The sequence below is a fragment of the Cynocephalus volans genome, chromosome 14 (genome assembly GCF_027409185.1).
Source record: "Cynocephalus volans isolate mCynVol1 chromosome 14, mCynVol1.pri, whole genome shotgun sequence".
Taxonomy (NCBI): Eukaryota; Metazoa; Chordata; class Mammalia; order Dermoptera; family Cynocephalidae; genus Cynocephalus; species Cynocephalus volans.
This window is the reverse complement of record NC_084473.1, coordinates 29,148,490-29,162,916: the sequence shown is the minus strand read 5'-3', so window position 1 is coordinate 29,162,916 and position 14,427 is coordinate 29,148,490. Positions and strand designations below refer to the sequence as shown.

The window sequence follows — 14,427 nt, the reverse complement described above, 5'->3', positions numbered from 1 at the left end:
AACAATCTCTGTATTAAGTTTCATGTTCTTGGGGGACCATGTTTTTGATAAGAATCTATTTTTTAAAAATGAAGGCACATGAATTTGGTTTTCATGAGTGCACACATATACCCCAGTATGATTAATACTGTTTTAACATTACATTGCAATACTCAAAATAAGCATCAATTTTTTAAAACTGAAAAAAATGCATAAAGAATATTCTGAATAAGGAAGAAAAAAATCCATAAAACAAAAAGAGAAAAGGCACAACCTTTATAAATAATAAAATGGACACATGTCCAGAATAAAGAGAAAATAAACCTTTTTTGGACAAACCCAAAAAAGAAATGTAATACATTCACAAGGAAACTACATACTGTATAAACCAAAAGGCAGGCATAAGCTCCTGTTAAGATGAATTTCTAGATTCAAGGATCCACAGGGTTTAGATTCAGGCCAAAATCTCACCTTTGTGGAGAATACATTTTGATTTTCATGTGAACAGGAAGCTCAAGAATATTGTTACATACATTTTGCATACTCATCTGAAAATCTCTCATATATCTTGCTTCAAACAATATTCTAAGGACCTAAACATTTAGTGCGCATCTGCCAAAAGTGAGTTAACAACATGGCAACACAGCTACTCACATCTCTACTGTTGTTTCTGATCTCTCACTTTTGCCCTCAGAGGGAAAATGGACAGAACATTTCAATGTATGGAACAGTATTCCTTATGGTCAGTGTACAGTCTACAGAAAGTTATCACTCAAAGGCAATTCCACAAATTCTACTTACAAAAGCTTCTTCCATGATTCTGAGTTTTAAAATAAACATATTTTGTAAATGTCACAGTTATCAGCATTTTTCAGTGTGCTACTCTAAAGGAAATAATACAAACATTATAACAGGACATCAATGTTTAGGCATAGACAAGTCTTTTTTTAAATTTTATTTTATTTTGTCAATATACAATGTGGTTGATTATTGAGGCCCATTACCGAAACCTCCCTCCCTCCTGCCTCTCCCCACTCCCTCCCAACAACCTCATATCTGTTCGCTTGTCATATCAACTTCAAGGAATTGTAATTGTTGTGTCTTCTTCCCTCCCCCCACCGTTTGTGTATTTATTTATTTATTTTTAGCTCCCACAAATAAGTGAGAACATGTGATATTTCTCTTTCTGTGCCTGACTCGTTTCTAGACAAGTCTTTCGAATGAGTAAAATACAACATGCATATAATTTTCACTCATCCATGAAAATTAAAACCTTCTAACTAGTAGCGGAACACGTATTTCAAGAATTTTTTATTTATGGCGCCATAAGACATGCAGTTGTTATAAAGCAGACATACCTTATACAATAGTAGGCATTTATTATAGCTGGCTGGTGTTAGAAAAGTAGTGTATAACACCAGAATATAGTATATTAATGATAGCAATAATATAATAGTATATAACAAAATTGTTCTCCTATTGAAGCTAAGTGGTATAGAGAGGCACAAAGCTGCAATGACTGTCTCTTTACACCATTTCAGAAGCTGAAACTCACTGAGTAGAAATACTAATAAACCACAGAAACACTTAATTAAGGGACACATTTCCATACGGATTACTACATGATCAAATGCCAAGATCTTATTCATTTAAGTTACAAATAACATCTTCCTGTCTTTCTCTCTATATACATAACCTAAAAAGAAAAAAAATCACCCTGTTACCCTTCAGTAGTTAAAAAAACAGGAGTATCTTAAGATAGCAATTATCTGCTATGCATCTTCCTCAGGTGGCCCTCTGGCAATGCTATAAATCTCATCTCTGTTGCAACGAAGAGGTCCCACATGAATTAATATCTGCCAAGTGTCTGGTCTCTAGACTGAAGGTCATAGGGAGCTAGCTTTACCTTCATTTCTCCTCTTATGTTTTGATGCTGTCATTATTATATCATATATATTTATGTTTGCCATGTTACTAATCAGATATGCATACGTGTGTATGAGAGATGCTAAAAACAGATCATCTATAAAAATCTGTACAAAACAATGAATTTACTATTAACACCTTCAATATTCCTGGCAGTGTATTAGGGCCTCAGATATAAAAATGAACAAGATATGGTATCTATCCTAAAGGAGCTCACAGTCCAATGGGAGAGACAGACAAAAAAAAAAATCATTAGTTATAAAAGAGTATGAAAAAAGTGATTAAAATAAATGCATAGAGAATGAGGAGGGTAAGAAGAGGACACCTAATAACCTGGAGAGATCAGGAGATTGTTTGAAGTAAAAAAGGCACTTGAACTGTCTGGAAGGACCAACAGGAGCTAGCTGATGACTGAGAACAGTTTGGGAGAAAGAACAGCATGAGAAAACTATGCCCCACATGGCTGGAATGAAGAGAGGGCATGAAGTCACAGGAAGAACAAGACCAAAAAGACCACACAGACCAGGACCAGCTTTAATCAATGGTCCACTTACTATATGCAAGGCACCATTTTGTTAAGCAGAGGATACAAAAGACACATAAAGCCCAATTGTTTTCTGTGGAACATACTGGCCAACCTCAGTACAGAGGCAGGGTGGCCTTCAATTCATGTGTGATATTTCATTAGGCTCTTTAACTTCTCTAAAAGGATCCTACTCCCAGCTCCACCTACTATGAAAGCCCTTGGCTATGCACTTAACTCGTGATACAAAATATCTGTAGAACAAATGCTTTATAAAGAGTAATCAAACTCAATGTGAAGAAAGGACTGCTTAAGGAAAGAGAGAACTATGAGGACTAGCCGAGCAGCTCTATGATAATTTAGGGGAGATACAATAGATGCCCACACCAGAATAGCAGTAAAAATGAAAAGAAAAGGTTTAATCAGAGATATTTAAGAGATAGAATCAAAAGGCCTTGTTTGGGATTTCACTTTATGTGAGAAAGGCAGAGGGGGGTAAACCAAGAATGATTCCCAGGTTTCTGGCTTGAGCAACTGAGTCAATGGTACATAGTGGTTAAGACAAAGGCTCTGCAGCCAGACTCCCAGTTATGCTATTTAAAAACTGGGTAATCCTGGACTAGTTATTTAATTTCTCTGTACATCTGTTTCCTCATACATAAAATAGAGACTAGTTTATTTAATTCTGGCAGGAGGTATTATTATCATCTCTATTTTATGTATGAGGAAACTGATGTACAGAGAAATTAAATAACTAGTCCATGTAAAGCACTTAGAATAATCCTGGCACATAAGTACTCAATTAATGTTAGCCATTATCATCACCATCATCATCACCATAGCATGGAGAATATAGAAGGAAAAGCAATTTAGGGAGAAATAACAAGTTCAATTTTGGACATATTGAGGCTGACGTGCCTGCAGAACCTCCAAGTGGCAAAGGGTACATACATGGATCTGAACTAAGAAAGAGCTTTTGGACTTAGGATTTAGACTTAGGAGTCATGGGCATATGAATGATAATTTAAGACACCAACCTGAGTGACATGGCCCAGAATGTATACAATGAGAGAACAAAGGAACCTAGGAAAGCCTTATGAGGAATACAGGCAGTCAAGATATTATATATATAATATCTGACAGAATGACAGACTGATATGAAGAAGCTGCTAAGGAATCTGAGAAGTGGCCACAGAAGAAGGAAAAAAAATGAAAAGCTGAAGAAAGAGTGTACATTAAGAAGAGTCAACAGTGCCAAATGTTGCTGTAGGAAAATAAGATAAAGGCGGAAAGCTGTTCATTGGATTTAGAAATAAAATCTTTGCCCTTAATGATCTAGGTGATGTGGCCTTTGCTGTTCTTCTAAGAAGGTAAGAGATAAAATGTATTAAAGCAGCTATTAACAAAGGTCTACCATGCTAAGAGTCCTATTAGAGAGGAAAAAGATATTCAGTCCAGCTGACTGCCACTCAGGTAAATTGGAAATGGATTCATGGAAGAAGATCCTTGGAAGGAAGAATAGTACTTGAAGGTTAAAGAAGAGTGGAAAGCACTACAGGTTTTAGCCTAGGTGGACATAACCAGAGGCAAAATTTAAAAAGCAGAAGGCACAGTCAGTAGTGGTCAATTAATTGAAATAGTGTGGCTATCACTGCATGAAAGGGAGTTCTGAGTGGTGAAATTAAAAAGTAGATTGGAACCATATTATAAAGTCTTGATCAAGGAATATGTTAGTAACACAAATATTTAAATGCATTTTCTCCCTGGAAAATGCCTATTTGTTCTTTAATTCTTAGCTCATACGCCACCTTTTCAGTATCACTTTAGGTAAAGATTGGCTCCTCTTTCTTTATGTCCTTAAGATACATTCCATTCATATCTCTTATGACACTGCATTATAATTATGCTTTCTAAATCTTATAATCTTCAAGGGAATAGGTGTGCAAGAAACATTTTCTAAACAAATAAATATATATATGATTACATTTATGTAAATGGATTGTTAGCAGTGTCTAAAATGGATTAGCAAAAGAGAAACCAGAGGCAGACCAGTCAGAAAGCTAGAAATAGTGAAAAGGGGAAGTAATGTAATATAAATCCATGGGGCCACTATGCAAACATAGAAAGGTGGGATATCTGTAAGAGAAGGCAATAACAATAGAATTTGGTGGCTGATTGAAAGGGGGCAGAGCATAAAAATGAGATTTTTCAAAATCCTTAAGAAAATTTATACCCTTTAACTTAGTAATTAGACTTGGAAATATATCCTTTGGAAATAATCACAACAATTTATGCACACTTTGGTATTATTTATAAGGGTGGGAAATTGAAAACAACTTTAATTTTGAACAATAATGATTAGTTAAATAAACAGTGGTCCATATATCTGAAAGAATGCCATGCATAAATTAATATATCATACTTAGAAAACATTATGTAAGGATGGGGAGGAAAAGTTCACACTATACTAAGTTTAAAAAACAGCTTTACAAAACAAAGTATATGATCTGACTCTAATTTTGTTTGATATAAATGTGTACATATCGAAAAACAGAGGAAGACTATATGTCAAAAGACAGGCATTGGATATTTCTGATATATGATAGGTATGATTATGGGTGCCTTTTCTTCTTTATAATCGATTTTCCAATTTTTTTTTTTTTTTTACAATAAATATGTTCTTTTTCATGGTATTATAACACCAAGGTCAAGGGTTCAAATCTCTGTGAACAAACAAAATGGCCAGCTGCCAAAAACAAATAAAATGTTCTTTTTTATAATAAAAAATAAATAATTTTTTTTAATAGAAAGTAAGCCAGTATTGAGAAAATTAAGTCATCAAGCTATTTTTGAGACTTGATGGCAAAAAGAGAAAACGCTGGAACTACAGTTTGAAAGAACAGATAGTTTGGGTATTATGTTTTCTTGTTTTAAGGATTACAGAAATGGAAGACAAATTGGTAAATGTAGGAATCAGAAAAATAAGAGAGTCTTACAAAAAGGAAATCCTTTATACAATTTCCCATTTAAAAAAAACTCACAGTTACAGCCAAGAATATCAGGGAGAAATCTTGGAGAGAGAGAGAAAAAAACCAACAAAAACCCTGCAAAGAATAAATTTTTGTAGCACTTGGAATAGAAAAACCATAAACTTATTACACAGTGGAAAGAACATGAGCTTTGGCATCAAATAGACCTGAGTCTAAATTATGGAATCTCCACTCAGCAACTGTGTAAACCTGGGAAAGTTGCTAAAGGAAACCAGTATCTTCAGGTGTAGCAGAGGGCAAACTACCGCTTAGCTTTTAAGTGACACAGATGAGAGTGGCTAGGGGGTAGCTATGAGCCCAGGATCTTATCACCAGAGTGGTTCAGCTTGAACCTGAGTATCTGTGTTTTTAGAAAGCTCTATGGATGATTCTACTGCATGGGCAAGGAAAAGAAACACATGCACAACTCAATGCCTGGCACATAGTGGGTATTCGATAAATGTTACCTGGTTGTTTTTAATGTAAAAATACAGGCCTTCTATCACTTTTCATTAAGGCTGTCATGACTTTTTTCACTGAACATAATGCCAAGATCTGTCCTAAATGAGTAGCTCAGATTTTTTGTTAAGAGAGAGTGAGAACAGAAATGAACAAAAAAAATAATATAAATGCCATTTATGGTATAAAGCAGTATTGTGGCATTAGAAGATCCAACATGAAGAGATCCCAAAGTGCTTATGTATAATTTTGCTGAGGCAAATTTGAATAATACCTGCTTCTTGATGTGTAAGTCACCAAGTCACTTAGGTGATTGTGTGCTTGCCCACTGATCAGTATCCAAATTTCACTTAGATTTTGCTGTACTTTATATATTACCATAAATAGACAAAAGATTCCCTGTAAAATGGCCTCAAAAGAAAGTCAACTGCTAATCTACAAAGATATTTGCAAATTTGGGAAAATGGAAAAGGTCTCAGAAAATATTCTAGCAAATGTCAAAGGTCTACTGTACAATCACTTTTTTTTTTGACATAAAGAAAAGGTCATCCTATTTCATAAATAGTTTCCAACATTAAAAAGCCACATGAAAAGGTCAGAGTAAAGGGTATATAATGCACCCAATAATTCAAGTTTGTCTGCCTTTCTTTCTTGACTCCTAAAGCATGCTGGCTGTTAGGAATGGTTAACGAAATGCAATCCTGGGAGAGGTTTGCTGACTAAAATAAATGCAATGTGAGTCAAAGAGAGTGGTGGCTCCTACCAGCCTCTTTAGTCCCCCACTATATACAGCCACTATTGGCAACAAATGGACTGATTGTCAGCAGGTAGTTGCACACTAAGCAAAAAGTCCAAGAAATTAAAACGTTCTAATAACACTGTTGAAGACTGAGCTGTCTATGACTGGCATACTGTTTTTACTTCCTAGGTAACTACCAACATTCTCAGAGCAAATGAGAACAACTATAGACCAAAATGAGAGAGAGCCAACCACAGGACTATCTGATACTATATATGTCATGTGGGTGTTGTGTCAGCAATTCTCTCTCCCTGAATACAGACTGAAGAGTTTTGTTCAGGTGAGCTGATCCAAATTACCAGTGAAAATTTATTTTTTCTTTAGTGGTTAACCTTGTTTCCCCTAGATTAATAGAAGGACAGCACCCTTCATGCCTTCTATTTAGAATTTAGGCACATGAGTTAAATATGAATTGAAAAATGGACTGTTCTACTTTGAATTTAAAAGCATTTTATTTATTTCAAATATAAAACTTAAATATATCTATATGATGATTTAAAGTCTTAATACATGAGCTGATTCGCTTGAGTGACTTGACTTAGAAATGGAAAAATTAAAAACATGACTATTTGGGGGCAGGGATTAAGTTTTGTTTTGTTTTGTTTTTTTAAATAATAATGGCTCCAAACCACCTTCTTAAATATTGTCTGTAACTTTACAACCCAAGTCTTCAGCTCAATCAGGTTGATTTTTCCTAGTTGACTGCTCAGGTCCATACTGGCCCTAACTCTGTGCCTTTCTTGTACTTCCTCAGCCATGCTTATATTTTCCTGCTTATCCAAATGATATACAGTCTATAATGTCCAAGAGAAATTCAGCTTCTTAAAGAAGATGTACCTGGGCATTTCAATACTACATGATCTCTTTTAATTATTTCAACACTCATGATACTCTCATAATTAATCAGCATAATATCTATATACCATAAAACTTAGTTCTTAACTTATACTGTCATATTATTTTTAGGGTTTTCCATGTGTATTATTCTTTTCTATCCATGAAGACTATAAACTTCTTGAGGACAGGTCATATCTTAAACAGGACATACCCTGAAACAATTATAAAGTGTTTGATCCCCCACTCTTAACTACTATAACCATTTCAAGTTGTTTCAAATGTGTACTCTTGTGCTGCCTAATGGTGAAAGTAATTATTGCATGGTTATGACACAATAATAGGCTTACAAAATGTATGAAAATGAAATAATGGGTTGACCAAATCATTATTTGTTTGAAATCAAAGAAGAACTAAGCTTCTATTGTTAAAAATGAAGAAGCACCACAGACGATAAGGAATATAAATCATTTTTGGTGCGATGAATTGTGTAGTTAAAACAAAACAAAAAAATCTTTCTCATGTGAAAGCTGCTTTCCTCTAAGTTAGCAATTTCCTTTTGGGTTTGAGTAATTCTAGTACTGAAAAAAAAATTACATAATCACATATTGAAAGACTCTGTGATCAGAAGTACGTATGAAATAAATCATCATGACAGGTGTTTATCAGTATAATATATAATGCTCTGAGAAGAATATGCTAGGGCATTATGTTCTCTTACTTCTCAGATAAAAGAAAAAAAAAACAGTTAACTCAACTAATATTGTTTATAAAAAATACATGGAACTGGGTAATTTGTAAGAAAATAAAATTTATTGTTTACAGTTTCAGAGGCTGGGAAGTCCAAAGTTCAGGGAACACATCTGGTGAGGGTCTTGATGGTGGTGACAGTGACCCAGGGGTCTCACATGGCAGAAAGTGGCAGAGCAGAAAGAGACTCTCATGTGCTCTCCTTTGAAAGACCTCAGAACCACGCCCCTGACCACCACTATTAATCCATTCACTACGGCATGGCCATACCAATCACTTCTTCCAGGCCCCATCTCTCAGTTACCATAAAAGGACTTCCCACCCTCTTAACACTGTCACATTGGAAACCAAGCCTCTAGCACATGAAGCTTTTGGGGGGACACAATTCAATCCCAAAATCCCCCAAATCAAAGCTGCCCTCAACTCCCCAGCTGATGCCTCCTTGGCCTCTGCCTGCCCCCGCTGCTGTCTCAGGCAGCATCACAACCACCTAAACTGTGACCATCACTCCTCCATGATCTGATCAGTTAGCCTGTTTTTTCCCTTTCTTTTTAAAAAGTTCTTTCTTGAACGACATACTCCAGCTCACTAATTTTACAAAGATGCTTTATGATTTAAAGACTTTTAAATTAAAATAACAGTATAAATACAACAGGTAACAAATTATAGTACAAAGAGCATAGGCTATTCAGTTAGACAAACTGTATTCCAATTCCAGTAACTTTGATGAAGTTTCTTCACTTCAATTTTTGTTTCAGTTTTGTACCACGAGGTAAATATTAATAACTATTAAGTAGTTAAATATTAAATATTGTTTAATATTTAGATATAGGTAGGGTTGCTGTGAGGATTAATTGACTTTAGGCATATAAAACACTTAGCATAATACCTGGTACTTAGTAAATGCTCAATAAATGTTAGCTGCTATTACAATTATAATTGTTACCATATTTCCTATTTTTGTTATTTTAAAGAAAAATATTTAGGAGTATTTTATTATTGTACAGGTCCCAGTCTATGTTTCTAACTGTAAATGGAATCATCTAACTGTGTTTCTCTCTTTTTGGGATGGAAGGGGAATCAGCTGCCAGTTCTGGCAGGAAAAATTACATATTGTGGTTGTTGACTAACACTTTGAGTGATGACTAAGTACATATTCCCCAAAGTTATAAATCAGTTTGCTACTAAGATATTTTCCAGATTTCAGAACAGAGAGCTCTACACACATACCCTTATCACTATAAAATAATCTCTCAATTATCCTGCCTGCATTAGGAACATCTTTATTAGCAAAAGATGTATTCGAACAGCATACTTCTGTTAACAGAGAAATACAGAAGATGATGTGTTTCATGATATCACAAATATCTTTAAAGAAATCACTAAATACTATAAAATAGAAAACATACTGTTGAATGCGTCTAAGTTAGATGCCACAGTGAAAAAAAAAAAAAAAAAAAAGCATTACTACTTTAATGACTTGGTGCCTCTCTACCCTACTTCACAGGCATGAAAAACTGCATGCTCCGCGAGCTTCTATGGGTAGATGGGCACTTACTATATACACCTTATTGTATACGACTATACAATATATACTATATACACTATATTGTATGACTGTGCACAATATGACCATCAGGCCCACAAGTCCACGTCAAATTAGTGTAACCACAGAATTTCCAAAGCAAGCCAAACTTATAGGAACAACATTTTTGGTTTACCATACCAACATGATTTTAAAGGAATGTGCACATGGGTATTTAGTTGTAAAGAAGCTTTATCTTGGCAGGTTATACTTTCTATCTTAAACCCTAAAGGAAACAATGATGCTATTTAGGGAAAGAAGTAAGAACTTTATACCTTTTCTTACATAATAGTTCAAGACTTTTCATGTTAGGCACAGCAGTTTTATGACAATGTAGCAACTACCTACCAGATAAAGGTGATAATTTGTCACAGACGTCACCATTATACTATATAGCATGCTAGAAATCAGAGTGGAGAGCAGAAATGTGCGAACGAGATTCTTCTGCTAGGTGACCCTGGGCTTTGAATTATTCTAGTAAAATCAACACTTTAGTATGCTTCTGGATAGTTCCCTCTTTTTCATATGTGTGTTATTTATTTGTATGTACATATGAGTGTATGGCTATATAAATATCTAAATATGCAGAGCTATAATAAAAAGTAAAATGCAAAATAATTTTTTTAAGCTATAAAAAACTATAACGACATAAGATAGTGAGAGAATGATATTTTCTCAAATCCTAAGAGCGAATTATAGGGTTAATATAGGTGATAAGATACTTTTAAGACAGTTTTGCTCTTGTGAGAAACATTTAAAAACAGAATTATAGTCTAACTTGTATGCATCATTTTCTGCCTCTTCTGAAAAAGGAAAAAGAATTTTTTTTTACAAAGATATATTTATACTTATAAAGAATACACAGTCAAACATTTTAGGACACGGGGCCAACTTAGTATTAAAATACAGAATCTCATTCTTGAGATAAAATATGAAAAAATGCTTTATAAATTCTAAAAGGCTAATTATAAAGGTTACTAATTCTTGCCATGTCTATGAAAAAGTACATTTTGAGATGGGCGCTTACCTTCTCTTAGACGGTCTACCACAAAAGTAAAGCCTGTAGTTCTTGGATGTAAGACATACTCGTATTTCTGAAGTCCATTCTTTTCAGCAAAATCATTACTTCGAGCCTTGCTGTTTTCTAAAGAAAACAATAGGTCATTAGAAGTCATAAAATAAAGGGAAACAACTGAGGTAAGAAAGTAAGTACAGAATTTCTTTGATAAAAATGGTGGTTAATTGTTTTGCAATTACTGAATACAGTATACTGAGGCAAGTGAGAAGATACAAACATTTCAGATGGTTCCTTACAAAGGTCTGGGATCTTTAAGAATTTTTATAATAAGGTATTAACAGATTTTTTATCGGTTTTCTGAAATTCATATTCAAATCTTTGAAATTCTTTAAAAGATTTCATAAAATCAATATACAATGAAAATTGAAAGTTTCATAAAATAAATCTTACATAATAAAATTGAAATACTAATATAAAATCTAATAAAATAAAACTTAAAAACTAACAAAATATAAGGATCTAGATATCCATAAGAAATAACTAGCAATCAAATATATCAGATCAACATTTTTTAAACCCAATAATTTAAGCCTTCAATGCAAAGTAAAATATCTGCCCTGCTCAGGCACAGAGCATGCCAATATTACTAACCAAAACCAGTCCACAACAGAATGAGCACATGATTAGCACATCATGTACAAACATCTGAACATGGTTTGGCTGAATATAGTTACAGAGTTAAGTGTATGTTCCAATTGTTGGCAAAAACTTATTTTTTCCATTCCATGAGGTAACTTTACAAGTTGCAAGAAGAACCAAACCCATTATTCAGCAAATACATTTGGAAAAAGTAAAGTGTTCAGAAATTTGGCCTCAACTGCTGGGAGAGATCATGAAATACCTTCTGATAACAGTAGATGTTAGAACCTGCAATCCTTAGCTGCATCCTGGAATTTATAGGCCATTATTCCAAGTCATGGAATTTCCTAGAAGTAAATTTAAGATCACTGCGTCCTCAAAACCTCCAAAAACTACAGATGCATTCCACAACATTAAAATATTTGACGAATACGCCTATAGAAGGTGTTACATCATTTTATAATAGAGGAATTGGGTCAAATATCCACAGATCCCTAGCAAGCCAAAAGTAAAGGCCCTAAACATGAAAAGCAATAAACTCAGCTCTCATTCATTTGAGAATATCTTGGACATGGGACTAGAAAACTGTATTTATATTACAGATAGCTGACAGGATCTTAAATTGGATTAGGAACTCCAGAAACACCAAGGGGATGAGCAGTAACTAATTACTCTTTAATCTGCTCTTTGTCAGAAAGACTTGGAGGGGGGCTCTGAAGACAAAACTGAATTCTGTTGCAGAATGTGAATACAAGTGTAAATAGTTCTAAAAGTACAGTCACAATGTGAGAAAGCAGAAATAATCAGAGACACAGAATAATTACAGATGCAGATTTTTCCTTCCACCCCCACTTCATCTACCCATCCCCATACTCTGTTATTATTAGTAACTGCACTAGCATCCCACTTTCTGACCACAACCTCCTGTCTTGTCAGCTCCCTCCCTGTAACTCTCCCACTCCAGCACTCCTTCCACCCCATGGGACTACTGGCCACTCTGCTGTTCTTGAACTTGCCATGTGTGCTCCCACTTCAGGGTCTGTGTCTTCCCTTTATCCAGAATGCCTTTTATCCATATAGCTGCATTGTTTTCTGCTTTGTTCATTTAGTCCCTACTTAAATAGAAACATAATGGAGAGGCTTGCCTAACCTTTTTATATAAAATAACACCCTACCCCGCTTTCTCTATTACCATCTCCTTTATCCTGCCTTGTTTTTCTGCACAGCACCATGACCACTTGACATATTTTTATTAACTTATTATCTCTTTCCTCATAGAATGTAAGCTTCATGAAATAGGGGTTTTGTTTTGTATATAAAGCTCCAGGCACTCATATATTTATTAAATAAGGAAGTTTTATGTACAAGGGTGATAAATTGTGCATAACACCATAATTGTTAAAGGGCCTAGAAACAGTTTTCCTTTCCAAATCAGGGAAATGAAAGTCAAAATTTCTACCAATTGTAATGAGTAATTTTATGTGTCAACCCGATTAAACCACAGTACACAGAGGTACTTGGTCAAACATTATTCTGGATGTTTCTATAAAGGTATTTTTAGATTACATTAATATTTAAATTGGTACACAGAGTAAAACAGATTACCCTCCATAATTTGCATGGGCCCCATCCAATCATTCGAAAGCCTTAACAGAAAATGACAGAGGTGCTCCCCTCTTTCGCTAAGGAAGAAGCAGTTCTGCCTCCAGACTGCCTTTGGACTTGAACTGCAACTTTCCTGAATCTCCACCCTGCCGGCTTATCCTGAAAATTTTGAACCTGACAAACTGCTACAATCACAAGAGCTAATTCCGTAAAATAAATCTCAGTCTCTCTATATTTATATATCCTGTTGGTTCTGTTTCTCTGGAGAAACCTAACGATATATCAATATACTATAAAACTGCCCAACCTTTAAAACACATATTTTTGAAGAATAAATAATGATGTGAAAGATTACAATATAACATTAAGTGAAAAAAAGAACAAAGAAAATGTGATCTCAATTTTCCAATTTGGTTTAAGATTATATAAGTGTGTATATACATATAAAGGCCTATGCGTGTGTGTGTGACCAAATGACCTGAAGGAAATGAACCAAAATTAGAACAGTATTTATGAGTGGTGGGATTATAGAAATTTTTGTACATAATTCTGTGTTTCTAAATTTCTCAAAGTTAACATATATTGCTTCCATGAAGAAGAAAAACGTTACAACCAAGGATAATTCGAATAATTCATGTATTAAGATAGAATGTATAGAAAGATACATTTAAATGCACTAATTTTAAAATGTGCAAGCAAGCTAGATTCAGAACTTAGAGTGGATTTTAAAATGTTTTCTTTGGGCTTAAAAACCCAGGTTTAAAGCTAACTATGGTAACTAAAATCACCTTTTAATTAACAGGTACTTTTTCCAAATTGGAGATACTTTGTAAGCCTATTTTTTAAAAATGTCATGTTTTTCCAACTCAGTAAAAAAAAGCCCACAACATTTTAAAGCTTCAGGATCACTCTGTTTTCTCTATTTGTCAAATAGTCTGGCTTTTGCAAGTTCGCCTTAAAATGTAAATACTATTTTAACTTAAAAAAAATATGCAACTACACTGTGTAATGGTGAGCACTCTGGACTCCAAAAATATGCAACTAGATTAAAGTTAATTACCTATAAAAGAAACTTGAGAAAAAAGAGAACGAAAAACGTTTTAAATATATATTTTATAGACTTTGAAGGTCTAATGTATGAACACATTAACACTAATGTACCAGAGTAGCAGCAACACACGATCATCTTCTCTATTATCTTTTATTTACTAATTTCCAAAGTTGCCATTCTTTAGTGTACATTTTGGCATTCACAAATATCAATCAATCTGTAATTTCAGT

At 34.2% G+C, this 14,427-nt stretch overlaps 1 protein-coding gene across 2 annotated transcripts in view; it reads right to left on the bottom strand.

Moving 5' to 3' along the window:
• Nucleotides 1–14,427, bottom strand: part of LCLAT1 (lysocardiolipin acyltransferase 1) — a 175,532-nt gene that overhangs the window by 61,282 nt on the left and 99,823 nt on the right. For both annotated transcript variants that reach the window (XM_063078755.1, XM_063078756.1), the window contains one exon: nt 10,912–11,028. In XM_063078755.1, the coding sequence (XP_062934825.1) occupies nt 10,912–11,028 (117 nt within the window). The remainder of the gene's footprint in view (nt 1–10,911; nt 11,029–14,427) is intronic.